Below are 27,755 nucleotides of genomic sequence, written 5' to 3' on the forward strand. Positions count from 1 at the left end.
GTGGCAACCATTGGGTTCAGACAAGGCGATGTGAAAGCTGGACATTTCTCATAATCGACATGTCTTTCACACACATCGACAGAGTAGCATTATTCGATGTTACACAGCGTAAAAAGTCGTGACTGGGGCTGGGGGAAACCCCAAGTGATTGTGGAGGCTCCACCTGGGGTACTGTGAACCCTGAGGGATTGGGGTGACCTCAGCCAGGTTACTGTGCTGTGAACCCTGAGGGATTGGGGTACTGTGTTGGGGGGGGGGGCTCTCTGATTTAGGGTGTGTTCCAAGACTAGCCTCACCAGGGCTCCAGGATCATGAAGCAGTCATACAAGACAAAGCAGCTCCCTCCCTCCACCACTCTTCTTACAAGCTTCTGCCACCGCTGGCAGAGCCCCAGGGATCCAGGATACTCCAGCTCTCTACAACCGAGCATCCCTGCTGCTCTCGGACGGCGTTGGGGGCCCAGTCCCTACGGTCCCGGCCGGGACAGGCCATGCTTCCCGCACGGAGACGAAAAGCAAAGAATCACAGCGAGAAGGGGGGTGGAGGAGCAAGGAGGAATATGAAACATGAGCAAAACACAAATTCCAACTAAGCAAGAGGTCTTGGACTCGGCTTTGGGGCAGCATGGTGGTGCAGGCGTTAGCATTGCTGCCTTCGCAGAGCTGGGGCCCTGGCTCGGTGTGGAGGTTGTATGTTCCTCCCACCATCCGTGTAAGACATGCTGGTAGGTTGACTTCTGGCAAAATTGCCACTGGTGTCAGTGTATCTGTGCCCTGCACTGGCATCCTGGCCAGGGTGTACCCGCCCTGGGGCCACTGCTTGCCAACATAGGCTCCAGTTCCCCTGTGACCCCGCGCTGGAGGAAGTGGTGAGAAACTGGATGGATAGAGTTGGCTTTAGTAGACCCGTAATCAAATCCAGCACCTGCAGTCAAGATCTTCCATAGCTGAAAATGAGTTAAGTAGGAACCTAAATAAGCTCAATCAGAATACAGCAAAGACCCTTTTTAGTTCATGTCATACAGCAGCATTACAGCGCAGGACAAAACACATCTAGGCACCCAGTTCACCAAAAACCTAAACCTTTCTTTTGTCCCCCTAGTAGCCATTTCTACTCAAAGGACTGTGGTCTAGCAGATCAATTTTACAGAGGAGGGAGGAGCCCAAAATATATTCAGCATGAATGTGGACCCAGTGGAGAGTTTCTGAAACTCTGGGCTTGTTCCCCAAAAAAGTCAAAGACCAGCAAAGCTCCAGGCAAATTGGGATGGTTATGCTGGATGAAGTCTGACAGTTTGAACAGGTAATAATTCAGCATTCTTGGGCAGGTTTCACCTGCAGCACTGTTCACCCTTCAGTCAAACACCAGTCCTAACACCTGCATGATCTGTGGTTCTTCCGAAGCGATGAGTGATGAGTGATGGGGCATGCCTGTACCAGCACAAAGACGGCATCCCCACGGCCATGAGTATCAAGCAATGAAAAGCACAGGTGTAACCATCAGTGCACAGCCCCCGACAGTCTGCCTCCACAATCTGTCACAAACATCAGCACACCCGCCCTCCTTCCTTGTGTAGCCCAGACCCTCAGTAAACTGTGGTACAGTCCTCAGCTTAGTCCAGACCCACAGTAAACTAAAGTACAGCCCTCAGTGTAACCCAGACCCTCAGTAAACTGTAGTTCAGACCTGTGTAGCCCAGACCCTCAGTAAACTGTAGTACAGTCCTCAGTGAAGACAAGACCCACAGTAAACTAGTACAGCCCTCAGTGTAGCCCAGACCCACAGTAAACTATAGTTCAGTCCCCAGTGAAGCCCAGACCCTCAGTAAACTGTAGTTCAGTCCCCAGTGAAGCCCAGACCCTCAGCGTAGCCCAGACCCACAGTAAACTGTAGTTCAGTCCCCAGTGAAGCCCAGACCCTCAGTAAACTCTTGTTCAGTCCCCAGTGAAGCCCAGACCCTCAGCGTAGCCCAGACCCACAGTAAACTGTAGTTCAGTCCCCAGTGAAGCCCAGACCCTCAGTAAACTCTTGTTCAGTCCCCAGTGAAGCCCAGACCCTCAGCGTAGCCCAGACCCACAGTAAACTGTAGTTCAGTCCCCAGTGAAGCCCAGACCCTCAGAAAATTGTAGTACAGCCCTCAGTGTAGCCTAGACCCACAGTAAACTGTAGTACAGCCCTCAGCTTAGCCAGGACCCACAGTAAACTGTAGTACAGCCCTCAGCTTAGCCAGGACCCACAGTAAACTGTAGTACAGCCCTCAGCATATCCCAGACCCACAGTAAACTGTAGTACAGCCCTCAGCTCCTCAGTACACTTTCATCAGACCAGAAAGCCCAGCTTACAGCCCTATCTGCTCCTCTCAATGTGAAGAGCAGGTGGAAAAGAGTTTTGCTGGAAGAGAAGTGTCTCCTATTCATCACCAAGGGTCCCTGTACCTCAACACACCAACTGAGGAAGGGCAGCAGGATCAGTAGCCAATCGTCCATCGGGGAATTCCTGCAGACAACGTCGCCCCTCCATCGATCAACATCTGGAGAGCACCCCCAATTCGATGGGGACACACCCATGGCCAGCAGGGATCAGCAGCTCTAGCTGCGCCCCTGGGCCTGCTGGGTGGACACTGTGGTGCTTACAGGAGCCCCAGAAAAACACAGCAGGAGCCTCAGCCCCACCCCCCCCGTGTGACAGGAGAAGGACATCGGCCCCCCACCCCCCTCCTAATGGACATGAGCACCTTGGACAGCTGACAGCCAACAGCAACAGGATGAAATGGAAAGCTGGACCATAAAGGGGTTAAATGTTGTTAAGCAGTTTCAAATTTAATACACTTCCGCTCTTCTACAGAACCCAAGGTAAAAAAAAAATTGAACTTCATAAAATACAACAGCAGCTGATGCCTGTAAAAAAAAAAAAAAATGGGGGGAGGGCAGGGAGGGGAGCTCGCTGGCGGGGTGGGAGAGGGAGAAATAAAGAAAAATAGTTCTCTCTATAATTATAAGATTGGGAATCGTGAGTCCGAAGCGCTGTGGGATGAGGGGGCAGCGCTCTGATCTCTCAGGGGCCGGGACACGTTCCTATGACTGCGAAGAGAAACGTCTAGACAAGGGGAGCCCCCCTCGCCCCGGCACGGCCGCTGGGCCAGGGCAGGGGCGCCCCGCAGGCACGCGCTGTGTTGTGAAGACATTTCTCCTGCCGTCTCCCTCTCCCTCTCTCGGTATGTGGTCATTCCTCCCTCTCTCACTGAAGGAGGAAGAGAGGTGGTGTTGACGCCCCAGTCTGGACTACCTAGTAGTCATCCAAGTCAAAAAATTCGTCGTCGTCACCCTGGTACTCCATCCCCTGGAAATCCACTCGGTACCGCAGGATCCCTGTGAGAGAGAGGGTGAGAGAGATCAGGGTCAGCCGCAGGCCAAACAACACTACCTTACCCACTGGGAAACAACTGGAACAACTGTTACAGGGGACCACAGCCTGGCCGTAGAAACTGGACACAGACAGACCTGACTGTCCAGAGAGGACAGGCTCAGTGACCACAGCCTGGCCATAGAAACTGGACACAGACAGACCTGACTGTCTAGAGAGGACAAAAATAAATGACAAACGTTAATATCCTGAATTTATGTGTCCCAATATGCACACTTGCAGCCTTGTGTCCCTTGTTTCCTTCCCCCCCAGTTCCTGCAGAGCTTAAGGTGTCTTATTTCTAAGTTGAGTTTCACAAAGGTGCTCATGAGTGCCCCCAATGAGCCCTTTATGCAGCCTCCTCTGCAACACAGCAGACTGAAGGGAATTACCCCATATGTGTGATATCATGTGAGGGTGTCCCACTACCCTTTTAATAAGCGAGCATCTCGAATACCCGCACACTTTAAATTCACACCTGCTCTACACAGAGGTGTGAACTTAAGAGGACACGGCCAATGTTTCCTGATTGTTACTCCTCTGACCACACTCATTCATCAGCTGTTCCAATCGAGTTCCTTGAATTTGAGAGGGCGCAGGAGAAAAGGGGTTCGAACCCCTTACAGACCCCACCACTCACTCACCCCCAATGCCGCCGAACCCCTTGACGAACTGCGAGCCCTCCTGCGACTTGTCCGTGACAATCTCCAGCGTGGCGCCGAACTTCTTGTAGTTGTTGGCGAACCACTCCAGCAGGGGCATGCTCTCGATCAGCTCGTGCTCCTGCCCCGTCTGACGGAGAGAGAGAGAGGGGGAACACGATCACTCAACACCTACAGCCCCAACAGCACTGCTCTCCCACTGGACAATCCAGAGGACTTCTTCAGGGTCACTGGTGACGACTGAACCAGAAGACTAAACTACAGGGAAGAGCATTTAAAATGGAGCCCAGGAGAAACGTCTTTACACTGAGAGTAGTGGGAGGGTAGAACAAGCCGCACAGCCATTCTGATGAAACGGATATTTTGCTCTCTTTCAAGAAAAATCAGGATGACATCCTCCAGTCAGGACAGGAGGCACTTCTTTACACAAAGGGTGGTGGGTGTGTGGAACAAGCTGCCCAACCACGTAGTTGAAGCCGATACCCTGGCTTCAACAGCTGGATGATCTTTGATCAATCAGCCAGTAATGACACAGGCCAGACAGGCTTAATGGTCCCCTCCTGTTTGTAACCTTTCTGACGTTCTTAAAACCTGCTTTGGCAAGAACTTCACAACCTAGTCATGCCGAAAACAGAAGATATCAGTATTTTATTGTTCAGCGTGGCTGCAAATGCTTTTCTGATTATTGCTGGTCGTGCCAATACAGGCTGGAGGGAGAACAGACTCTCCTCACCTCTTTGTCTGTGAAGTGGGACTTGTCCTTCTCCTGCTCTGGCGTAAGGTACAAAATCTTCTCTTCTGCAAGACAAACGAGTGTCAGACAACAGGGAGACACACCAAGACACACTCCAGTATAGAAGAGCCTGCAGCCACACAGCATGTGACAACATGATGGTTGTGACAATGCTAGTGTGCATGTGTGTGTCGGCTTGCGGTGACAGTGCAAGTGGGGGTTGTGTATGTCTAATACCCTGGGGTGATAGTGTGAGTGTGCGAGAGACCAGGATGGTGGTGACGGTGCGCGGATGCGAGCGTGCGAGAGACCAGGATGGTGGTGACGGTGCGCGGATGCGAGCGTGCGAGAGACCAGGATGGTGGTGACGGTGCGCGGATGCGAGCGTGCGAGAGACCAGGATGGTGGTGACGGTGCGCGGATGCGAGCGTGCGAGAGACCAGGATGGTGGTGACGGTGCGTGGATGCGAGCGTGCGAGAGACCAGGATGGTGGTGACGGTGTGGGTGCGTGGATGCGAGCGTGCGAGAGACCAGGATGGTGGTGACGGTGTGGGTGCGTGGATGCGAGCGTGCGAGAGACCAGGATGGTGGTGACGGTGTGGGTGCGTGGATGCGAGCGTGCGAGAGACCAGGATGGTGGTGACGGTGTGGGTGCGTGGATGCGAGCGTGCGAGAGACCAGGATGGTGGTGACGGTGCGGGTGCGTGGATGCGAGCGTGCGAGAGACCAGGATGGTGGTGACATTGCGGGTGCGTGGATGCGAGCGTGCGAGAGACCAGGATGGTGGTGACATTGCGGGTGCGTGGATGCGAGCGTGCGAGAGACCAGGATGGTGGTGACATTGCGGGTGCGTGGATGCGAGCGTGCGAGAGACCAGGATGGTGGTGACATTGCGGGTGCGTGGATGCGAGCGTGCGAGAGACCAGGATGGTGGTGACGGCGCGTGGATGCGAGCGTGCGAGAGACCAGGATGGTGGTGACGGCGCGTGGATGCGAGCGTGCGAGAGACCAGGATGGTGGTGACGGCGCGTGGATGCGAGCGTGCGAGAGACCAGGATGGTGGTGACGGCGCGTGGATGCGAGCGTGCGAGAGACCAGGATGGTGGTGACGGCGCGTGGATGCGAGCGTGCGAGAGACCAGGATGGTGGTGACGGCGCGTGGATGCGAGCGTGCGAGAGACCAGGATGGTGGTGACGGCGCGTGGATGCGAGCGTGCGAGAGACCAGGATGGTGGTGACGGCGCGTGGATGCGAGCGTGCGAGAGACCAGGATGGTGGTGACGGTGTGGGTGCGTGGATGCGAGTGTGCGAGAGACCAGGATGGTGGTGAGGGTGCGTGGATGCGAGCGTGCGAGAGACCAGGATGGTGGCGACAGGCCCGTACCCTCGGTGCCGTGACATCGCAGGACGTAGCGCATGATGTCGAGGTTTTCGTAGACGATGAGGATCTCCACTGCGCCCATCTCTAGAGCCTTCAGCGTGTCCTCCACCCCGAAGCAGTACTTCCCCGTGTCCTGGCTAATTTCGTCAAAGTACCGGCCTAAGGGGGGACAGGGAGAGGCTGAGCACCCCGCAGGCCCACACTGCGCGGTGCCCCCAGAGCAGCCCTGGCCCAGATGGCAGCGTACCAATGAGCTTCTTCTCCTGGATGAACTTGACGTTGGACAGCACCTCGGCCGACAGCTCGATGGCCTGGTTGAAGCCGTTCTCTCCACCATACGAGATGTCGACCAGCTTCAGCACCTTCGCCTGCAACCTCTGGTGAAACAGAGAGACACGGAGGTCAAGTTCCTGCTCTACGCCGATGACCTGGTCCTGCTGGAGCAGTACTGTCAGACTGTCAATCTGGACAAGACCTGAGTAGTGGTTCTTCACAAGACAGATCCTGGGAAACAGATAATACTAAAACACAACCAGTTACACATAGATTGCACTGACAATCAGTTCATGTGGCAGTGCTGACCTAGTATGGGGCTTTCGATGTCATTTCTACACTCCACAATATCAACCCCACCCACATAAAGATCTGGTTATAATTTAATTTGAAAGTGGGTTTGATTCCAATGTCCTATGTGGTAGTGTAGTATGAGGTCCACTCACAGACCAGGACTGCACTTAATGGGACAAACAGCCCACAGGAGTTCTGTGGGGAACACCGAGTTCTGTAAAAACATACTGGGTTTAGAGAAAAACTCCTCATATTGTGTGCAAGGTCAAACTAGCCCAACGGCCATTACTAAACAGCACACAGAAGAAAGTAGTAAAGTACAGCCCGAGAGCCAGACAGTGATACGGTCCAACAGTGAAGTCCTGTTTTATTTTTTGTTTGTAAAAGTCCAATTATTGTGTTGGTACTGTAAAAGTTGCTTATTGTGTGTCCTTTGGGAACACTAATTCATCGGTTATGCCAATAAATCTCATTGGATTTGAGAGTCACACACCAGCTCTGAACACACACACAGAGAGAGAGTTAAGAAAGACAGACAGAAAGAGTATGTTCATCCTGGGACTGCATGATACGCACAAAGCACAGTCAAGTGCTGTTCTCAAGGGAGTTCTCTGTGGTGCCCCCCAGTGTGCCCCCCACCTGACCCTGCGCAATGTTATGCTGAGGAAACAACACCCCGCCTGCATGCCTGACAGCCAGAGCTCCGCGGGCCCTACCGGGTCAAACATGTCGGACTGGCTGAGCTCGGTCTTGAAGTCTGCAGACCCAGCTAGCACCATGCCAGCCACGTTGACCTTGTCGTTGGACACAAAGAGCTGAACTGCTGTCTCTGCCACCTTCCGCACGTAGTTGTGTCTCTTCTCCATCCGCAACCGGGCAAAACGCAGTGCAGACTGACCGCCCCTGCCTGCAGAGACAGAGGAGAGAGGACATCAGGGCAGGACAGACTGACCGCCCCTGCCTGCAGAGACAGAGGAGAGAGGACATCAGGGCAGGACAGACTGACCGCCCCTGCCTACAGAGACAGAGGAGAGAGGACATCAGGGCAGGACAGACTGACCGCCCCTGCCTGCAGAGACAGAGGAGAGAGGACATCAGGGCAGGACAGACTGACCGCCCCTGCCTGCAGAGACAGAGGAGAGAGGACATCAGGGCAGGACAGACTGACCGCCCCTGCCTGCAGAGACAGAGGAGAGAGGACATCAGGGCAGGACAGACTGACCGCCCCTGCCTGCAGAGACAGAGGAGAGAGGACATCAGGGCAGGACAGACTGACCGCCCCTGCCTGCAGAGACAGAGGAGAGAGGACATCAGGGCAGGACAGACTGACCGCCCCTGCCTACAGAGACAGAGGAGAGAGGACATCAGGGCAGGACAGACTGACCGCCCCTGCCTGCAGAGACAGAGGAGAGAGGACATCAGGGCAGGACAGACTGACCGCCCCTGCCTGCAGAGACAGAGGAGAGAGGACATCAGGGCAGGACAGACTGACCGCCCCTGCCTGCAGAGACAGAGGAGAGAGGACATCAGGGCAGGACAGACTGACCGCCCCTGCCTGCAGAGACAGAGGAGAGAGGACATCAGGGCAGGACAGACTGACCGCCCCTGCCTGCAGAGACAGAGGAGAGGGGACATCAGGGCAGGACAGACTGACTGCCCCTGCCTGCAGAGACAAAGGAGAGAGGACATCAAGGCAGGACAGACTGACCGCCCCTGCCTGCAGAGACAGGGGAGAGAGGACATCAGGGCAGGACAGACTGACCGCCCCTGCCTGCAGAGACAGAGGAGAGAGGACATCAGGGCAGGACAGACTGACCGCCCCTGCCTGCAGAGACAGAGGAGAGAGGACATCAGGCAGTGCTGGAAGAGAACCATACCGTGTTTCTTGGGTAGGTCCACAGTGAACTTGTGCAGCACCTCTCTGGTGTTCCCTTGCAGTGTCCCGAACAGAGCGCCACTCCCGTCGATCACAATGAAGCCGAACTTACTGTCATCTGACAAGAGCGCTGTGAGAGCCTACAGGGAGGGGGAACAGAGGAGAGCCATCAGTCGTGCTGAGGTAGGGTTAGGGGAGAGGAGTGAGGCAGCAGAGGCCCAGAGTGTGCGAGGGGAGGGGGAGAGGAGTGAGGCAGCAGAGGCCCAGAGTGTGCGAGGGGAGGGGGAGAGGAGTGAGGCAGCAGAGGCCCAGAGTGTGCGAGGGGAGGGGGAGAGGAGTGAGGCAGCAGAGGCCCAGAGTGTGCGAGGGGAGGGGGAGAGGAGTGAGGCAGCAGAGGCCCAGAGTGTGCGAGTGTGTGTGAGGGGAGGGGGAGGATTGGTCAGGCCAAGGGTGCGAGGGGGTAAAGAAGCAAGGCAGCACTCACCTCAGTGTGGAACTTGTTGTCACACAGGTATAGGGAGGTGTTGATGGGCTTGAACGGCTCGAAGTCGATATTGACCTTCTTCTCCTTCCCCTCCTCTGTAACTATGGTGCCGCAGTACACCACCAGGCCATTGGGGGGCACTGCAAACCCACGAGCGACAAGATCAGACACAGCAGGTCGAGAGCTAGCTACAGCTAGTGGTTCCCAGTCCCAGTCCTGCATGTTCCTGTTCCAGACCAGCCCTTGGCTACACAATCAAACCATTCATGGACTTAAGATTCATTTGAATTATTTCCAGCTCTTTAACAAGTTGGAGCTTCAACTGTTGGATTTTGTAAGTGAAAAAAAAAACCTCAACTTGTGACTAGAAAAAAAATGCAAATATTTAAGTGAAGCAGCTTCTTGGATCACAGGTCACGGGACCAGGACTGGGAACCACAGACAGTGCTGATGAAGCAGCATCATAAGACACGTAATAACACTTACACTGCTGCACTGCGTGAAACTGCTGTCATAAACCTGAAAATCTTCAAATACAAGCGCTCCCCCATACACGTTTGTGTTAGGAACCAGAAAGTCAGGGACAGAATAGCAAAAGCGACATATAACTGAATTTTTCCCCCATCAGAACAAAGAAAATATGAGGTTCGGGACCATAAGAGTGTAAACTTTGAAATAAACTTTTTTTAAAACTTTGAATTGAAAGCAGGAGACTTTTCCTATATGGATTAATGGAAGTGTCAAGTTAGGGATCCTAAATTAGACTGAGAGCATTTTATACTTGTAGTTAACCAGTTAATACAGTACGCATAATTCCAGATTGAATTCCGAAATAATGCAATTTAGTGAAATGGCTTATAACGTTCATTAGAAATAATGTAATTAGCCTCAGACGTTCCCAATTCCCAGCTCAGATGTGTTTATGTACATTTAATGAACCTATACAAAAGAATAAACAAAAATAAATAAATGGTATCACCAACTTCTTTCAAATTGCGATCTCATCAAAAGCAACAAAGCCATTCTCTGCTCCAGGGCAGACTTTCCACTGGCTGGATCAGGGCAGTAGTGCGGGGTGCCAGGAACCCAACTTGAATATTGGGATTTCAGGATTCATAATCTAAGTAGCACTGGCTACAGGAAGAAGAAATTTAAAATGTTGGGTTTTGCTCTTCACTCTATGTTTTTCAATTCTGGACCAAAATAATCCATGAAGCACCTAAGTTGCTGGGTTTTGGTGCTTAGAACAATTTGTACTCCTGTGTCACCAATGGCTTAATAATCTCTTCAGATCAGGAGTAAAATCTATTTTACAGTGTGATTTTGTGGGCAATCTGCATCTTAGTCTCCCCAGATCAGATCAGGAGTGAGATCTAGCCTGCAGTGTGACTGTGTCCCCAGATCAGGAGTGAGATCTAGCCTGCAGTGGGACTGTGTGCACAGTCCGTTATCTCAGTGTCCCCAGATCAGGAGTGAGATCTGGGCTGCAGTGGGACTGTGTGCACAGTCTGTATCTCAGTGTCCCCAGATCAGGAGTGAGATCTAGCCTGCAGTGTGACTGTGTGCACAGTCTGTATCTCAGTGTCCCCAGATCAGGAGTGAGATCTAGCCTGCAGTGTGACTGTGTGCACAGTCTGTATCTCAGTGTCCCCAGATCAGGAGTGAGATCTAGCCTGCAGTGTGACTGTGTGCACAGTCCGTTATCTCAGTAAAATGCAGCCTGCAGTGTGATCTTGTGGACAATCTATATCTCAATATTTCCAGATCAGGAGTAAGAATCAGTCCGTGGAGTGACTGTGTTGGTTTGTCTAAACCCCACCAGAACCACACTGCAAACTGCTTCACAGAAACAGGTCTTTCATCCTCAATATGCCCTCAGTCACCAAAAGAGGTCAACTGTAACTCTGAGCGCTGGTGCACATGCCGAGCCACGCAGCAGCGTCTGGGCAGAGGACCGAACTGCCACACCTTTGTTGTAGAGCTTGAGTCTCTGTTGCACAGAGGTGATGGCTCCCAGCACAGACAGCCGGTTGACTCGGCTCTTGATGTTGGAGGCAGTGCCAAACTCGTCCGCCAGCATCTTGGCCACTCGGGAGATCTGGTCCTTCGGGGGGATGATGAGGGAGATCATACTGGTGCCATTGCTGGGGACATGGGGAGAGGCAGGTGTCAGACAGGCAGGGGATCACGGGCGCTACGCTGATATCTGTAGCGACGCCATCAGAGAGGTACAGACACAGGAGCAGGGAGAGTCAGAGAGGGAGGTACAGATCCAGACACAGCACCAGGGAGAGTCAGAGAGAGTACAAAACCCCCAGATTTACACATCTAATCCCAGAGTTCCCACACCTGCCAGAATCACAACTCCCAATCCTACTGGGAGAGGGAGGAGGGAAGTCAGCTGAACTGGCAGCCCAGTATGTGATCTCCTGTCACAGCCTGAGGAACAGTGAGCCTGTCTCCCAGTAATGCCCTATATGTTTATATGTAAATACCTTATGACGTCCTTTATTGTAAATGTCTGTAGGATTTTGTTTTATGTTAATTGTATTTGTTTTGCTTTGGCAACAATGACTTTACTTATTGGTCATGCCAATAAAGCACCTTGAGTTGAACTGAATTGAGAGTACACACAGACAGGATCAGGCAATACTGGGGTTGTTTTACCCTTATATGAAGTGGCTGTGGGTTCTCAGGCTCAATGAACAACACTGGCCTGTTGATAAAACAGTGGTGGACACCGGGCCACTGGGACAGAGCCAGAGGACAAACCCACAGCAGGCCGGGTGAGAGAGACTCCAGACCTCACTCCCTCCTCTCCACTGAACACACCCAGACCTCACTCCCTTCTCTCCACTGACCACACCTCACTCCCCTCTCTCCACTGACCACACCTCAGTCCCCCCTCTCCACTGAACACACACCCAGACCTCAGTCCCCCCTCTCCACTGAACACACACCCAGACCTCAGTCCCCCCTCTCCACTGAACACACACCCAGACCTCAGTCCCCCCTCTCCACTGAACACACACCCAGACCTCAGTCCCCCCTCTCCACTGAACACACACCCAGACCTCAGTCCCCCCTCTCCACTGAACACACCCAGACACCTCAGTCCCCCCTCTCCACTGAACACACCCAGACACCTCAGTCCCCCCTCTCCACTGAACACACCCAGACACCTCAGTCCCCCCTCTCCACTGAACACACCCAGACACCTCAGTCCCCCCTCTCCACTGAACACACACACACACCTCAGTCCCCCCTCTCCACTGAACACACCCAGACCTCAGTCCCCCCTCTCCACTGAACACACACACACACCTCAGTCCCCCCTCTCCACTGAACACACACACACACCTCAGTCCCCCCTCTCCACTGAACACACCCACACACCTCAGTCCCCCCTCTCCACTGAACACACCCAGACCTCAGTCCCCCCTCTCCACTGAACACACCCAGACCTCAGTCCCCCCTCTCCACTGAACACACACACACACACCTCAGTCCCCCCTCTCCACTGAACACACCCAGACCTCAGTCCCCCCTCTCCACTGAACACACCCAGACCTCACTCCCTCCTCTCCACTGAACACACCCAGACCTCACTCCCTCCTCTCCACTGAACACACCCAGACCTCACTCCCTCCTCTCCACTGAACACACACAGACCTCACTCCCTCCTCTCCACTGAACACACACACCCTGGAGCCCAGCTCCATACCCCTCTTGCCCAGCTGGGTATTTAATCAGCCCCTGAGCCAGCTCCGGGGAGAAGGGCCCCCCACACCCCTCCTGCCGGTCCGGCGGCTCAGGAGGGAGACCCTTGCCCCTGCCCGGCGCCAGTACAGCGGCGGGCAATCGCGCTGGCAGCGGGAACAGCGACGCGCAGTTCCCCGTCATCCTGCGTAACGAGATCCGGCCGAGACCAGCAGCTGCGGGCTCCCGTCGTCCTCTACCCCCGTACCCCCCTGCCCCCGGCTTCGAGTGAGTCACCCTGCCGCAGCCCAGACACGACAGCCGCGGTGCCGGGCTCGGCTGGGCGTCGTGTCGCTAACGCGCAGCCCGGCTCCCAAGCCCGGCCGCGGCGGCGTGGACCTTCCTCCGCCAACAGCTGGCGAGGGCGACCGCTCACCCCCGGCCGCCCGGCGCCTCCCTTCCCCGACCTCGCCCTCCCCACTCCCCCCGGGACCCCTTCTCACCCTCGGGCCGCTTCAAGGCTCTTGATCAGCTTCTTGATCTTCCAGATCTCCACGTTCCTGTCCGCTGCGCTCGGGTCGTCCGCCATCTTCCCTGTGATCGCTTCGGCACCTAACAGGCAGGCCGGGAGAGAGAGGGGCAGACACGGGTGAGCAGAGAGACTCAAGCACACCGGCAGGGCTACTGCCAGCCAGCAGAGGAACAGCGCCGGCTCCTTCCCGCCCGGCTCACCCGATGTAGCCCAGTCTGAAGGCCCTACACCCGGCAGCGCTTCACAGGAAAGGACGAGGCTCGGCCTGGCCCTCCGATTCCTCCCAGGCCTTAAAGCCCACCACTTTCCCTGCTCAACCCTGCCCAGCCCGCTTCCCTCCCCCTACACGGGAACTGGGATCTGTAAAGCCCCCGAAAACCCGGGCCCCAGCCCCTGTCAGTGCCCTGGTGCGACTGGCCGCGCTCCGCGGGCCCCGCCATCCCCGCCGGGTACCTGCCTCTGGCTCCGCCGCTCCGCTCGGGCTCTGCGATTCAGCCGCTTCTCGTGCGAGTTCCTCCGGCGCTCTGTGACGTCGCCTCTAGACTCGAGCCGGCTTGCTCTCCCCTGCGCGTGGTGAGAGCAGGGCTCACGTGGGAGAGGAAGATAGCTGGGTGGACTCGGTTGGAATTCCGGTTAAACTCACTTCCTGGAAACCGCATGGATACAGCCGACTCAGAGCTCGCTGATTGGAAGGTTTATACCGGAGAGCGGAAGTGGTCAGGAAATGAAGCCCCCCTGTGAATTGTGGGAGTTGTAGGCACTTACTGGTCTCTTTTGCAGTAGCGGGGTCGACTGTAGCTGTTCAGTTACCCTTATTTTGCGTTTCTGTTGGAAAGGACTTGACCTTACTAGTCCGGTATTTTAACAGTTGAACAGTAAACCATGTGCAGAATGTATAAAGGCAGTAAGACATACTTTAGTTCGATTGTTTGGCTGAAATGAACTCTCACGCTTCATACGCTGAAACACCGAGTCAGCAGTTTGCGGGAGTACTAAAGCTTATCTTTCCCCTCCCGCCCTCGTGTTCGGAGCCGGCCCCGGTCGGTAATTCAGAACCTTTTCTGCGGTGTGGTTGTTGTAGAGCAGATCACGAAGGACCCTGTGCTCAGCAGCCCAAGGACCAGAGCTTTCTCAACTGATCAGATCACTTGCTTGATTCAGTAATAATTTATAGATCTCGGCAGTTTTTCGGAACAGGTTCCAAGACCGGGGTTCAAGCTTTTTTTATTTTAGAGACCCTTTTTTCATTTGAATATTTTGCAACTGTAAGCACATTACAGAACAGGGCAGGAAGCAAACTCCTGTGTAACTGTAAGGTGTTGATGAGGCCAAACAAGCGCTGGAGCTCCGGGGGGGTTTAGGTGGCAGAGAATGCCATTCATCCGTGAGCCCCCCTGTCTCTTCGTCTTTGTCTTTCCACTGCAGAGGAAAATCAGCTGGTCCACAAACCCTCTCCATGCCCTGTACAGACCATGGGAACCAACATTTGGATAGGCTCTGCGAAAACAGCCTCCACCTTATATCATAGGTGGCGTGGCGTTCACTCTGTGCCAGCGGGGTTAATGGGACGGAGGTTGTAACCTGAAAGTATCTGGTACTGGTGGAGTGTTCCGAGTTGGATACTGTATGTTTGTTTAAACGCTGAAGCTGCAATGTCAGTAATGTCAAACGGTTCTTTAAGTCAATCCATCTTGGACACCGTGTAGGGAAGAGGGGTTTCTGCGACTTCTGAGTTACAGGAAGGGGGGGAGAAGGGTGATCTGAGGCATTATTACGATATCAAACAGCAGGAGCAGCGTCTTGTTGTCATCTTCAAACTGCTTCATTACTTCCTTTGACCGAACTTCACGCTCGTGCTGCTGTTTGATATAATAATAATAATTGCTTACACACTTGTATAGCGCTTTTCTGGACACTCCACACAAAGCGCTTTACAGGTAAGGGGGACTCCCCTCCACCAGCGTGCAGCCCCACCTGGATGATGCGATGGCAGCCACAGTGCGTCAGTACTCTCCCCACAGAGGAGAACAGAGTGATGAAGCCAGTTCATAAAAGGGGAATATTAGGAGGCCATGATTGGTAAGGGTCTATGGGAAATTTGGCCAGGATGCCAGGGTAACACCCCTACTCTTTTCGACAAACGCCCTGGGATTTTTAATGAGCACAGAGAGTCAGGACCTCGGTTTTACGTCTCATTCGCGGGCTGGTTCCCACGGTTTCCCCTGTCCCCACACACCTGCTTCTGCAGCTCCTGTGGTCTCTAACATCATTCCCACCCTCCATCTTCACTTGTAAACAGCAAAGCAGAAAGACCGGCTGGTTTGGGGCTCTCTGATTTAGGGTGACCTGTAAGACTGGCTGGGGTGCAACTCTCTGATTTAGGGTGTCCTATAAGACTGGCTGGGGTGCAACTCTCTGATTTAGGGTGACCTATAAGACTGTCTGGGTTGGGGCTCTCTGATTTAGGGTGACCTATAAGACTGTCTGGGTTGGGGCTCTCTGATTTAGGGTGACCTATAAGACTGTCTGGGTTGGGGCTCTCTGATTTAGGGTGACCTGTAAGACTGGCTGGGTTGGGGCTCTCTGATCTAGGGTGTCCTATAAGACTGTCTGGGTTGGGGCTCTCTGATCTAGGGTGTCCTATAAGACTGTCTGGGTTGGTGCTCTCTGATTTAGGGTGACCTGTAAAACGGGCTGGGTTGGGGCTCTCTGATTTAGGGTGACCTGTAAGACTGGCTGGGTTGGGGCTCTCTGATTTAGGGTGTCCTATAAGACTGTCTGGGTTGGGGCTCTCTGATCTAGGGTGTCCTATAAGACTGTCTGGGTTGGTGCTCTCTGATTTAGGGTGACCTGTAAAACGGGCTGGGTTGGGGCTCTCTGATTTAGGGTGTCCTATAAGACTGGCTGGTTTGGGGCTCTCAGAGTTAGGGTGTCCTAGCTACAGACTTGCTGGGGTCTGTAGGACACAACAGAGTCACGTGGCTCAGAGAGACAATATCAGTACAAAAGCAGAACCCTGCTCTTGCTCAGCTCAGTCCTATCGCCACAGGCTAGATAAGGTCAAGGGCGCAGTTTATCTCAGCACTCCGCCTTCACAGCTGAAACCCGCCCACTTGCAGGAGGCAGGGGCAGTACTGCAGCCTAAGTGCAGTTTAGCCATGGCTGTTCTACAGGTTTCCTGCAGGACACTGTGACAGAGCACGATCAGTAGAGCCCATGGCGCAGGCCCGACAAATCCTACCGAGGCTCATGGCAGTGTGAGCTGCTGCCTGTGCATCACTGGGGTCCTGGGCTCCTTTCGTGTGGAGTTTGCATGTTCCTTTGGGTTTCCTCTGAGCGCCCCGGTTCCCTCCCGCCTGTATCCCTGTGAGTGCGGATGTGGGAGTGCTGGTATTGGGGTGTCCGGGGTGTCCAGGGTCTCCAGGAAGCAGCAGGGGATCTGACGGGGAATGGTGATTGCCTGGGATCGTCCTGGTGAACCTGTGTGGGCAGTGACACCACCAGGGCTGTGCTGGACTCCCCGTGAGGGTCTGCTGCGCGCCCCCAGAGGCTGGCGTGCGAACGCGCGAGTGACCCGCTCGTCAGACCAGGCTGTGCAGCAAAGCCATCTCTTTATTAGAGCAAGCGTCGGCTTCGCCAACCGCAGACTGCCGGAAACGCCGTCAGATCACCGAACAGATGATGTCAGAGACGGGAGAAGTAAGATATAAAACAGCACATGAGAAACAATATAACCGTACAGGAAGAAAGCCTCTCTCCGGCCTCTTCAGTGCCTCCTCAAGTTCCAGTGTCCTGCAGCACATTCCACAGCTCTCACTGCACGGCCCCCCAGCCTCCTTGCAAAGGTCTGAATGTGCTGTGTGGTCACTGCCATGTATTGTGCTGTGTTGTCACTGCCATGTATTGTGCTGTGTTGTCACTGCCATGTATTGTGCTGTGTTGTCACTGCCATGTATTGTGCTGTGTTGTCACTGCCTTGAATTGTGCTGTGTTGTCACTGCCATGAATTGTGCTGTGTGGTCATCACCCTGTATTGTCATTACTCTGTATCACCAGCTCTGTACTGTCACAGCCCTGTGGTGTGCTGTGTTGTCACAGCTCTGTGTTGTTACAGTCCTGTGGTGTGCTGTGTTGTCACAGCCCTGTGGTGTGCTGTCTTGTTACGGCTCTGTGTTGTCACAGCCCTGTGGTGTGCTGTGTTGTTACAGCTCTGTGTTGTATTAGCTCTGTGGTGTGCTGTGTTGTTACAGCTCTGTGGTGTGCTGTGTTGTTACAGCTCTGTGTTGTATTAGCTCTGTGGTGTGCTGTGCTGTTACAGCTCTGTGTTGTATTAGCTCTGTGGTGTGCTGTGTTGTTACAGCCCTGTGGTGTGCTGTGTTGTCACAGCTCGGTGTTGTCGCAGTCCTGTGGTGTGCTGTGTTGTGACAGCTCTGGGTTGTCACAGCCCTGTGGTGTGCTGTGTTATTACAGCTCTGTGTTGTATTAGCTCTGTGGTGTGCTGTGTTGTTACAGCTCTGTGTTGTATTAGCTCTGTGGTGTGCAGTGTTGTCACAGCCCTGTGGTGTGCTGTGTTGTTACAGCTCTGTGTTGTATTAGCTCTGTGGTGTGCTGTGTTGTTACAGCTCTGTGTTGTATTAGCTCTGTGGTGTGCAGTGTTGTCACAGCCCTGTGGTGTGCTGTGTTGTTACAGCTCTGTGTTGTATTAGCTCTGTGGTGTGCTGTGTTGTCACAGCTCTGTGTTGTATTAGCTCTGTGGTGTGCTGTGTTGTCTGAGACCTGGGACTGGAGGGCTGGAATGATGAAGGGATTAGAAGTGAGTAGACGAGCCACTACTGGTCTGGTCAGGCGCTGGCTTCCCCTCCTCTGAGGACTTGCCACTCAGCTGTGGGTGAACAGACACACAGACAGGGCCAGAGAGGAGTTTATTCAGTGAGCGAGGGTGCTGAGGCGGAGAGAGAAAGCGAACGAGACACACTGTGTCTCACCTTGGTCTTGAACAGCAGGTTGATGACGCCTTTCGACCTGCGGTCAGCAGTGCGGTCAGTCAGACACACCGAGACAGACTTGCTGTCCCGCCGGGAACGCTGGGACCCCTCGCCCTCCTGCTCCGCCCCGTTCGCCACGGACAGAGGGAGGCCTGGGGGGCGGAGGGAGAGGGATATAGAGGGAGTAAGAGGGATAGAGGAGAAGGTTATTGTAGTGTGAGTACTTTGCAAGCAAAGTATGAGCACACTGTGAGTAACGCATGAGCACACTGTGAGTAGAGTATGAGCACAGAGAGAGAGCACTGTGAGTAACGTATGAGCACACTGTGAGTGAAGTATGAGCACACTGTGAGTAAAGTATAGGCACACTGTGAGTGAAGTATGAGCACACTGTGAGTAACGTATGAGCACATTGTGAGTAGAGTATGAGCACAGAGAGAGCACACTGTGAGTAACGTATGAGCACACTGTGAGTAACGTATGAGCACTACCTGTGATGGTGGGCAGGGAGCGCGAGTTGGTGCTGTACAGGCCTCTGCTTGTCTCGCTGTGCTCTGATAAGTTGGTGTCACTGCGAAACTCCTGCTTCTTTGACAGCTAGAGGGCGACACCGAGCACGGCCACACTGTTAGCCCCCTGTGCAACGTGTGTCCCCTCTGCATTACCCTCCCTGCCACCCCGGGCCTCAGCTCGCAAAATAACTGCTAGACTTCATTACCTGAAGCACAGAGAGCTCTCTTCTTCCTTCTGAGAGCCCCCAGGTGGGAAAAACTGTGAGTGTCTGCCACTCTTTCTCTCTCTCCCTCCCTCACTCCCTCCTTCTCTCTCTCCTTCAAACCCCCACTCCCTCCTTCTCTCTCTCTCCTTCAAAGCCCCACTCTCTCCTTCTCTCTCTCTCCCTCCCTCACTCCCCCCTTCTCTCTCTCACTCCCTCACTCTCTCCTTCTCTCTCTCCCTTCCTCACTCCCTCCTTCTCTCTCTCTCCCCCACTCTCTCTCTTACTCTTCTGGTGTCCAGAGTGCTCTGTCTCTCTCTCTCTTCACTGATGAAGATCATGCTGCTCCTCTTCCTCTTCTTCTTGGACTTTCGGAGCCTCACCTCCCCCTCCACTGGTTCCTCTGCCACCATCCCCCCATCCTCTGGCCGGGGCGGGGCACGGGAAGATGGGGACTCAGGGACCCCAAAACTGACAGGGGTTAGAAGAGCGAGAGACATTCTCTAGTGTCACTGTTTCCAGTTCAGCTCAAACACAGAGCTCCTGCATCCTGTCAGAAGACATCTGTCCTGCTGAGGACTGAGACAGGCTGTCCCAGGAGTACTGCACACACGCACACACACACTGGACACACTCACACACACTCACACACACTGGACACACTCACACTGCACACGCTAACACACACTCACACACACTGGACACACTCACACACACTCACACACACTGGACACACTGGACACACTCACACACACTGGACACACTCACACACTAACACACGCTGGACACACTCACACTGCACACGCTAACACACACTCACACACACTGTACACACTCACACACACTGGACACACTCACACACTAACACACACTGGACACACTCAAACACACTGCACACGCTAACACACACTCACACACACTGTACACACTCACATACACTCACACACACTGGACACACTCACACACACTGGACACACTCACACACTCACACACACTGGACACACTCACACACACTGCACACACTAACACACACTCACACACACTGTACACACTCACATACACTCACACACACTGCACACACTCACACACTAACACACACTGGACACACTCACACACACACTGCACACGCTAACACACACTCACACACACTGGACACACTCACACACACTGTACACACTCACATACAGTCACACACACTACACACACTCACACACACACTGTACACACACACACTAACACACACTGCACACACTCACACACACTGTACACACTAACACACACACACTGGACACACTCACACTCACACACTACACTACACACACTGCACACACTAACACATTGCACACTACATACACACTAAACTACACTTACACTACACACACACTACACTTACACACACTCACACACTCAGCAGGTACACTAGGCACACACACTCTCACACACTCACACTCACAGCAGTGTGCAGCTGTCCCTGCAGGTACACTAGGCACACACATTCACACACTCTCACACACACACTCGCACACTCACACACTCTCTCACACACACACACTAAACTACACTTACACTACACTACACTCTCACACTCTCACACTCTCACACACACACACCCTCACACTCTCACACTCACTCACACTCACTCACACACCCTCACACTCCCAGCGGAGACAGGACAGAGGCGCAGTGAGTACCTCTCTGGGTGCAGCTTGGTGGGAGTACCGCACTCGGAGCCCAGGGAGGAGATGGAGATCAGCGACTGGCGATAGGAGCGCAGCATGGAGCGCGGCCGGCTGGAACGCCGGTCATCCATCTCTGGCTGCAGAGAGGAACAGGTCCAGGTCACTGACCGCGGCCGTACCAGCCACAGACAGCAGGTGGCAGCACAGGGCAGCCCCAGCCACAGACAGCAGAGAGGAGGGTACGACGGATGCCCATCTTTTTTCATCTTTCTCTGCTCCCCCGTCTCTCACCAGCTCTCGCGCTCCGTATTCCTTCTCCACTTTCTTCTTCAGCTGCTTGAAGCAGTCCTCCATCCGGTCGTGGAAAGGTCGGAGGTCATCCGTCACCCGTTTCCCGTGGAGACGGATTCCAGCCCGCAGGAGGGGAGTCTAGGGCAGAGAAGGAGGGAGACTCGAGTCACCGTCCAATCAGAGCAGGAATCCAGAAATACCCCCTGGCCAATCAGGGCTCAGTGTGACGGTTTGGCCACTGTACCTGCCAGGCGATGAGGTCCTTCAGGCGGCTCAGCTTGTCTCTGTCCTCAGGGTGCTGCTGGACATATTCATCCGTGAAAAATGCCTGGGGAGCAGCAAGGGAGAGGTTATGAGTTAGGGACAGGGGGATTGTGGGAGATTGAGGCAGCAGCGGGAGGAATGGAGACAGAGGGACGGTGAGAGAGACTTATGGACAGACAGAAAGAGAAACAGAGACAGATCCAGGACCACGCCCACCTTCTCGTACTTGGCGAATCCGCCCATGACAGCAGGGTCCACGATGCCATTGAGCAGCATGGAGAGGGGGTTGATGGGAAGGCTGTCGTCACCCTGGTACTGGTTGATCATGGTGAGGATCTTCTCATTGGTGGTCTCCATCGTCTCGATGGCATTCTCCAGCGGGCTGATTGTGGTCTGCTCACACAGACAGAAGGGCACACAGCGAGAGAGTCATGCATGCTGACCACTAGGACCCTCTCTGCCAACTGGACATTCCCACTCAATTAACTGAGTTAATATGGTGCCTTTCAGCCCCTAAAAGCCCAAGGTACTTCACACTGGAGGGGACCCTCACTGAAGTACAGCCTCACCTGGGTGACTCTATTCTGTACCTGCAGCCCAAAGACACACAGATCAGGGGAGGAGAGAGAAACTGGACAAGACCAGAGTGGGGTTCAGTCCTCCTGCAGCCCCACGACACACAGATCAGGGGAGGAGAGAGAAACTGGACAAGACCAGAGTGGGGTTCAGCCTGGACACCCAGGTGACACCCCTACTCTTACAATCAGCCCTGGGATCAATGAGTTAATAATGACTAAATCACTCCAAGAGGCAGACAGTGAGACACCAGATCATACAGGCAGGGACAGGCTGCGACACAGGTACTCACGTGGGTCATTTCTTTAACGTCGAACCACCGCAGGATGCCAGGGAGCTTGTAGCTGGTGAAGAAGGTGGTTCGCTCAATCCACATGGACTGAGAGAGAGGGAGAGAGACAGGAAGAGAGCAAGTGTCAGTGTGTGTCTGTACAGTATCTCACAGTGTATCGGTACAGTGTACACACACATTGAGACACTGTCCGGACACACACACTGAGAGATGCTCAGACACTGAGGCACAGATGCTGCCCAGCGTCAACTCACTGCGAATTCGTTGTTGGGGTCCACAGAGCCCTTGCGCACCGGGCGGGAGTAATGGAATCGCTGCACGTAGCTGGACTTGTAGAAGCTGCAGGAGTGAGAGAGACAGGGAGTGAGAAGAGTGCACAGAGAGTGTGCACACCGCTGTGACTGGTGGGGCTGGTGCCGAGCTCCATGCCTTAGCTCACTTCTGTACGCAGGGTCTGGGTACACCTGAGTACTGAGTACACCTCTACTGTAATAATGTGCTCAGTGTGTGGTTCTGTGCCCTTGATGATCTGCTTGGGTCAGTGTGGTCAGTGTGTGGTCAGTGTGAGTGTCTCTGCGTACTTGATGTTCTGGTCTGGTCAGTGTGGTCAGTGTGAGTGATTCTGTGCCCTTGATGATCTGGTCTGGTCAGTGTGTGGTCAGTGTGAGTGATTCTGTGCCCTTGATGATCTGGTCTGGTCAGTGTGGTCAGTGTGAGTGATTCTGTGCCCTTGATGATCTGGTCTGGTCAGTGTGTGGTCAGTGTGAGTGTCTCTGCGTACTTGATGATCTGGTCTGGAACTGGCTTGTTCTTCAGACGGGGTGGGATCTCCAGGACAGGCTGGACTGTGAAGCACTGGATATCTGAGTGAACTGAGTCAAGTCAGACACACGACTCCCCTCCCCCTCTCTCACAGTGTTCCCTCTTCCTTCTCTCCACTCTCTCTCATATTCTTTCCCTCCTCTCCCCCCTCTGCCCTGTTCCTCTCTCTCCCCCTTCTGCCCTGTTCCCCCCTCTCTCCTCTGCCTGCCGCTCAGTGTCCCAGGATACACTGCAGGGGGGAGTTCTTGATGTCGTCCCCAGGCAGGGTGGTGGTGTTCAGTCTCCTGGCGCTGGGGAACTGGCTCATCAGCTGGCTCTGGAAGTCCTCTCTGCGCTCGTACTCCTTCCCGCGGTGGATGAACACCTTGTTCTGGAAGAGCAGGGGAGAGAGGGCTAAAGACAGCAGGGTGATGGAGCAGTCTCATGTGATTTCACTGTCAGTGTCTCGGTGCGTCAGTGTGTCAGTGTGTCAGTGCGTCAGTGCGTCAGTGTCTCAGAGAGTGTCTCAGTGCCTCAGTGTCTCAGAGCATCACTGTGTCAGTGTCTCAGTGCCTCAGTGTCTCAGAGCATCACTGTGTCAGTGTCTCAGTGCCTCAGTGTCTCAGAGCATCACTGTGTCAGTGTCTCAGTGTGTCAGTGTCTCAGTGCCTCAGTGTCTCAGAGCATCACTGTGTCAGTGTCTCAGAGCATCACTGTGTCAGTGTCTCAGTGTGTCAGTGTCTCAGAGTGTCACTGTGTCAGTGTCTCAGTGCGTCAGTGTCTCAGAGCATCAGAGTGTCAGTGTCTCAGTGCCTCAGTGAATGTCGGGGTGTCAGTGAGTGACAGAGTGTTGGGGTGCACAGTGACTCTTACCCTGAGAAAGGTGGGGTACCCCTGCCCATAATAGCCAACAGCAAAATAGTCTGGCTTCGGGCGCAGGATGTGCATGATGTTCTCGTAAAACTTCGCCTGCTGGCGCTGTGGAGAGACAGCAGTGAGAGGACAACGTGTTTATGGTGCAGTCATATAGGGGTACAGCAGGGCTGGGGGCTGTGATTGGGGTGCAGTCATGTAGGGGTACAGCAGGGCTGGGGGCTGTGATTGGGGTGCAGTCATTTGGGGTTACACCAGGGTTAGGGGCTGTTACTGGGGTGCAGTAATTTGGGGTTACAGCAGGATTGGGGTACAGTAATTTGAGGTTACAGGAGGGTTGGGGGCTATGATTGGGGTACGGTGATTTGAGGTTACAGCAGGGTTGAAGGTGGTGATTTGGGTGCAGTAATTTGAGGTTACAGCAGGGTTAGGGGCTGTTACTGGGGTGCAGTAATTTTGGGTTACAGCAGTATTGGGGGCTATGATTGGGGTTACAGCACGGTTGGGGGTACAGTGTGTTTAGGGGTGATTTTATTACCAGGCTCTGACTCAACAGCTCATAGTCAAAGACTTCCAGCTCATATTGTTCTGCCAGTTCCTTGCACAGAGAGATGGCCTCTTCCCACATCTGAGGAGAGAGAGGAGCAGGGAGAGGGAGAGAGGAAGGGGATTAAGGATTTGGAGAGAAAGGTAAGTCATTATATTCCGCTTACTGGAGTGATGTGATCAGTGGAGTGCCACAGGTATCTGTACTAGGACCAATGCTCTCTCTAAGTTAGTTAATGATCATGACTTTAGTTAAATTAGCAAACTAGTGAAAGTAGCAACCAACAGACTCCAGTTGTGTGAATTCTTGATCACCATCTGAACTCATGCTGGATTGCAAGAAGCACAGGACACAAGTCTTTAGATGTGGTGAAGTAGACAGAAGTTGCGAGGGTTTGTTTTGCCACCTGGTAGAGCTGGGGCCCTGGGTTCAATTCTGGAGCTCAGGTGCTGTCTGTATGGAGTTTGCATGTTCTCCCCAAGTTTGCATGGATTTTCTCCCGGTGCTCTGGTTCCCTTCCACAGTCTAAAGACATTCTTGTAGGTTAATCGGCTTCTGGGAAAATGGACCTGGGTGTGGGTGTGGGTGTCTCTCCTGTGATGGGCTGATGTCCAGGTCAGGGTGTGTCCTGCCTTGTGCCCATTGCTTGCTGGGATAGGCTCCTGCTCCCCTGGGACCCCATATTAGATAAAGTGGTCAGAAAATGGAAAAGACAAATAAGTCTGATAAATATAATACTACTTGTTTTATGGATCTCTGTGATTCCCTGGTAAAAGGAAATGACTGAGAGGACTATGAGGGGACCTGATACGAGTATTCAAAATCCCCAAATGTCCTGATAGAGTCAGCCCAGAGGATTTCTTCAGAACCAACAGGTTGTGAACATGAGACTGATGGTACACCTGGGGAAACTATAAGGAAGAGCTTATAAAACTGAGGACGAGAGACACTGCTTTACAGAAAGAGCTGTGGGAGCGTGGAACGAGCTGTCCAGCTGTGTTGCTGAAGCCTATGCCCTGGTTTCTTTTGAGAAATAGCTTGATAATGGCCTCCTCCTGTTTGTGACCTTGTGCTCATAGGTGTAGGTTGGTACCGTTCCTGCTGTCTGGGTCCGTGCTCTGAGCCTGCAGGGCTGAGCATGCCATGAGGGCCTGTAGTGCCCTCCTGCCTGTGTGTTGTCGTCTCAGATACTGGCCCAGTGCAGGCATAGGCTACTCCATGTACTGGTTCTGACAAAGACCGCTGTGTCTGTGTGCACTGGGGGAGAGCAGAGGGAGAGTGTGCTGCTCCTCCCAGCCTGTGGGGGCGCTGTGCTGACCTTGCCCTTGTCGAAGTAGTCAATGATGGTGGCATACAGACTCTCCTTGAGCTGCCGCTGGGTCTGGGAGCTGTGGTAGTCACTGACCATGAGCTGGGGGCTGCACTGCTCCTCTGACCACTGCAGACAGACACAGAGACACACCATCAGACACACAGAGCAAACACAGAGGGGGACAGACACAGAGACACACCGTCAGACACACAGAGTAAACACAGAGGGGTACAGACACAGAGACACACCGTCAGACACACAGAGCAAACACAGAGGGGTACAGACACAGAGACACACCGTCAGACACACAGAGCAAACACAGAGGGGGACAAACACAGAGACACACAGGGACCGGAGAGAAAGAGAAAGTGAGACAGGCACAGGGACAAAGAGAGAAAGACCAAGGGACAAACACAGGGACACAGAATCAGAGAGCTAATGAGACACAGAGGTGAAGACAAGGACAGAGAAACAGACTCAGAGAGAGAGATACAGGAACACAGAGAGAGACACAGGGAGACAGAGACAGACTCAGAAAGACAAACGCAGAGACACAGAAAGAAATCCAGAGACAAGATGCTGGAACCCAGACACAGAACCAGACAGACCCAGAAACAGATGAGGGGACACAGGATTTACACTCTCCCTCTCCCTTCCTCCTTCACAATCATCTTTCTGTCTCTCTTTCCCTGCAGTTTCACAGCTGGGAGCCACTGTCTGGTACCTTCAGCAGGCGGGTGTGCAGGAGCAGGGTGTAGGCTGCCTCAGTGTAGTTCTCGCAGTCCAGGTGAAGGTCCCTCAGCTTGTACAGGTACCTGGCAGGCAGACAGACTAGTGGTCAGTGAGAGCGCTACACCAACGGCACAGGGCCGGGATGCCAGTCTCTGCAGAGCCACAGTGTGCAGGGCCAGCCAGCAGGTGGCACCCTGCTGTAAGAGAAGCCTCTTCCTCCCTCTCCTTCTCTCTCCACCTGGTTCTCTGTCCCCCCACTCCTCCTGAAATCTGAGCACATCTTTATTTCAACGTACCGACTGATCCTCGGCTTTAAGGCTTAATCCCTGATGAGACACAATCCCCAGCGATATTAAACACGTAACCACACACTGTGTATGCCAGGGCCAAGCTACAAGGGGCAAATGACAGAAACAGCAATCCTGCTGCTACTACAGCAACTACTCCTGCCAATATTACTACTACTGGCACTACTACTAAACATAATACTGCTACTGCCACTACAACTACTACAGGCACTACTACTAAAGATAATACTACTCCTGCCACTACAACTACTACTGGCACTACTACTAAAGATAATACTACTCCTACCACTACAACTACTACTGGCACTACTACTAAAGATAATACTACTCCTACCACTACAACTACTACTGGCACTACTACTAAAGATAATACTACTCCTACCACTACAACTACTACTGGCACTACTACTAAAGATAATACTACTCCTAGCCATACAACTACTACTGGCACTACTATTAAAGATAATACTACTCCTAGCCATACAACTACTGTCACTACTACTGTAATACTACTATTGTAATAATAATACTATAATAATAATAATAATAATAATACAACTAACAATAATAATAATAATAATAATAATAATAATAATAATAATAATAATAATAATACCTGATGTACATGCCTTCCCGGTTGTTGTCTTTGTAAAAATTCTGAAAAAAAATAATCAGAGAATGAAATTGTGGTCTAATTCTCTCTATGCTCAGTGTGTGTTTACAGTGACAGTGTACAGTACTGTGTGAGTGGTGTGTGCCTGTGCTCAGTGTGTGTACAGTGTGTGTGTACAGTGACAGTGTACAGTACTGTGAATGGTGTGTGCCTGTGCTCAGTGTGTGTACAGTGTGTGTGTACAGTACTGCGTGAGTGATGTGTGTCTGTGCTCAGTGTGTGTACAGTGTGTGTGTACAGTGACAGTGTAAAGTACTGTGAATGGTGTGTGCCTGTGCTCAGTGTGTGTACAGTGTGTGTGTACAGTACTGCGTGAGTGATGTGTGTCTGTGCTCAGCGTAGTGAGTGCAGTGTGTGTGTACAGTGACAG

The 27,755-nt window shown here is 53.2% G+C and overlaps 2 protein-coding genes across 4 annotated transcripts in view; both read right to left on the reverse strand.

Annotated features, from left to right (window-relative positions):
- Window positions 1–2,798: 2,798 nt before the first annotated feature.
- Window positions 2,799–13,953, reverse strand: LOC148650441 (eukaryotic peptide chain release factor subunit 1). 3 transcript variants are annotated; one of them, XM_088604247.1, is made up of 11 exons: window positions 13,795–13,953; window positions 13,309–13,417; window positions 11,075–11,250; window positions 9,107–9,246; window positions 8,624–8,762; window positions 7,463–7,653; window positions 6,427–6,556; window positions 6,183–6,338; window positions 4,798–4,862; window positions 4,047–4,194; window positions 2,799–3,368 (listed from the first exon to the last, which is right to left on the reverse strand). In XM_088604247.1, exons 2-11 carry the CDS (start codon window positions 13,392–13,394, stop codon window positions 3,286–3,288), a joined length of 1,314 nt encoding a protein of 437 aa, XP_088460373.1. In that variant the 5' UTR covers window positions 13,395–13,417; window positions 13,795–13,953; the 3' UTR covers window positions 2,799–3,285. The 3 variants fall into 3 exon arrangements, with proteins under 3 accessions (XP_088460373.1, XP_088460374.1, XP_088460375.1); XM_088604248.1 differs by having other exon boundaries at window positions 13,791–13,936; XM_088604249.1 differs by lacking the exon at window positions 13,795–13,953 and adding an exon at window positions 13,538–13,670.
- A 2,976-nt stretch (window positions 13,954–16,929) lies between these two features.
- Window positions 16,930–27,755, reverse strand: part of dock2 (dedicator of cytokinesis 2) — a 69,339-nt gene continuing 58,513 nt past the window's right edge. Inside the window, exons 35-51 of the mRNA XM_088604243.1 lie at window positions 27,329–27,369; window positions 26,397–26,487; window positions 25,679–25,798; window positions 24,352–24,441; window positions 23,814–23,918; window positions 23,190–23,331; window positions 22,921–23,002; window positions 22,394–22,478; window positions 22,140–22,226; window positions 21,488–21,664; window positions 21,252–21,335; window positions 21,008–21,145; window positions 20,729–20,853; window positions 19,325–19,508; window positions 18,814–18,919; window positions 18,323–18,474; window positions 16,930–18,219 (exon numbers count right to left, since the gene is read on the reverse strand). Of these exons, the coding sequence (XP_088460369.1) occupies window positions 18,145–18,219; window positions 18,323–18,474; window positions 18,814–18,919; window positions 19,325–19,508; window positions 20,729–20,853; window positions 21,008–21,145; window positions 21,252–21,335; window positions 21,488–21,664; window positions 22,140–22,226; window positions 22,394–22,478; window positions 22,921–23,002; window positions 23,190–23,331; window positions 23,814–23,918; window positions 24,352–24,441; window positions 25,679–25,798; window positions 26,397–26,487; window positions 27,329–27,369 (1,884 nt within the window). The 3' untranslated portion in view covers window positions 16,930–18,144. The remainder of the gene's footprint in view (window positions 18,220–18,322; window positions 18,475–18,813; window positions 18,920–19,324; window positions 19,509–20,728; window positions 20,854–21,007; window positions 21,146–21,251; window positions 21,336–21,487; window positions 21,665–22,139; window positions 22,227–22,393; window positions 22,479–22,920; window positions 23,003–23,189; window positions 23,332–23,813; window positions 23,919–24,351; window positions 24,442–25,678; window positions 25,799–26,396; window positions 26,488–27,328; window positions 27,370–27,755) is intronic.

Source organism: Lepisosteus platostomus, chromosome 13 (genome assembly GCF_059453375.1).
Source record: "Lepisosteus platostomus isolate fLepPlt1 chromosome 13, fLepPlt1.hap1, whole genome shotgun sequence".
Lineage (NCBI taxonomy): Eukaryota > Metazoa > Chordata > Actinopteri > Semionotiformes > Lepisosteidae > Lepisosteus > Lepisosteus platostomus.

Coding starts and splice junctions, on each gene's coding strand:
- LOC148650441 (XM_088604247.1), bottom strand. CDS start 13,394: ATGGCGGACGACCCGAGCGCAGCGGACAGGAACGTGGAGATCTGGAAG. Junction 7,654..8,623: donor GGACCTACCCAAGAAACACG/GTATGGTTCTCT, acceptor CTGTCTCTGCAG/GCAGGGGCGGTCAGTCTGCA. Junction 6,339..6,426: donor CCAGGAGAAGAAGCTCATTG/GTACGCTGCCAT, acceptor GTCCCCCCTTAG/GCCGGTACTTTGACGAAATT.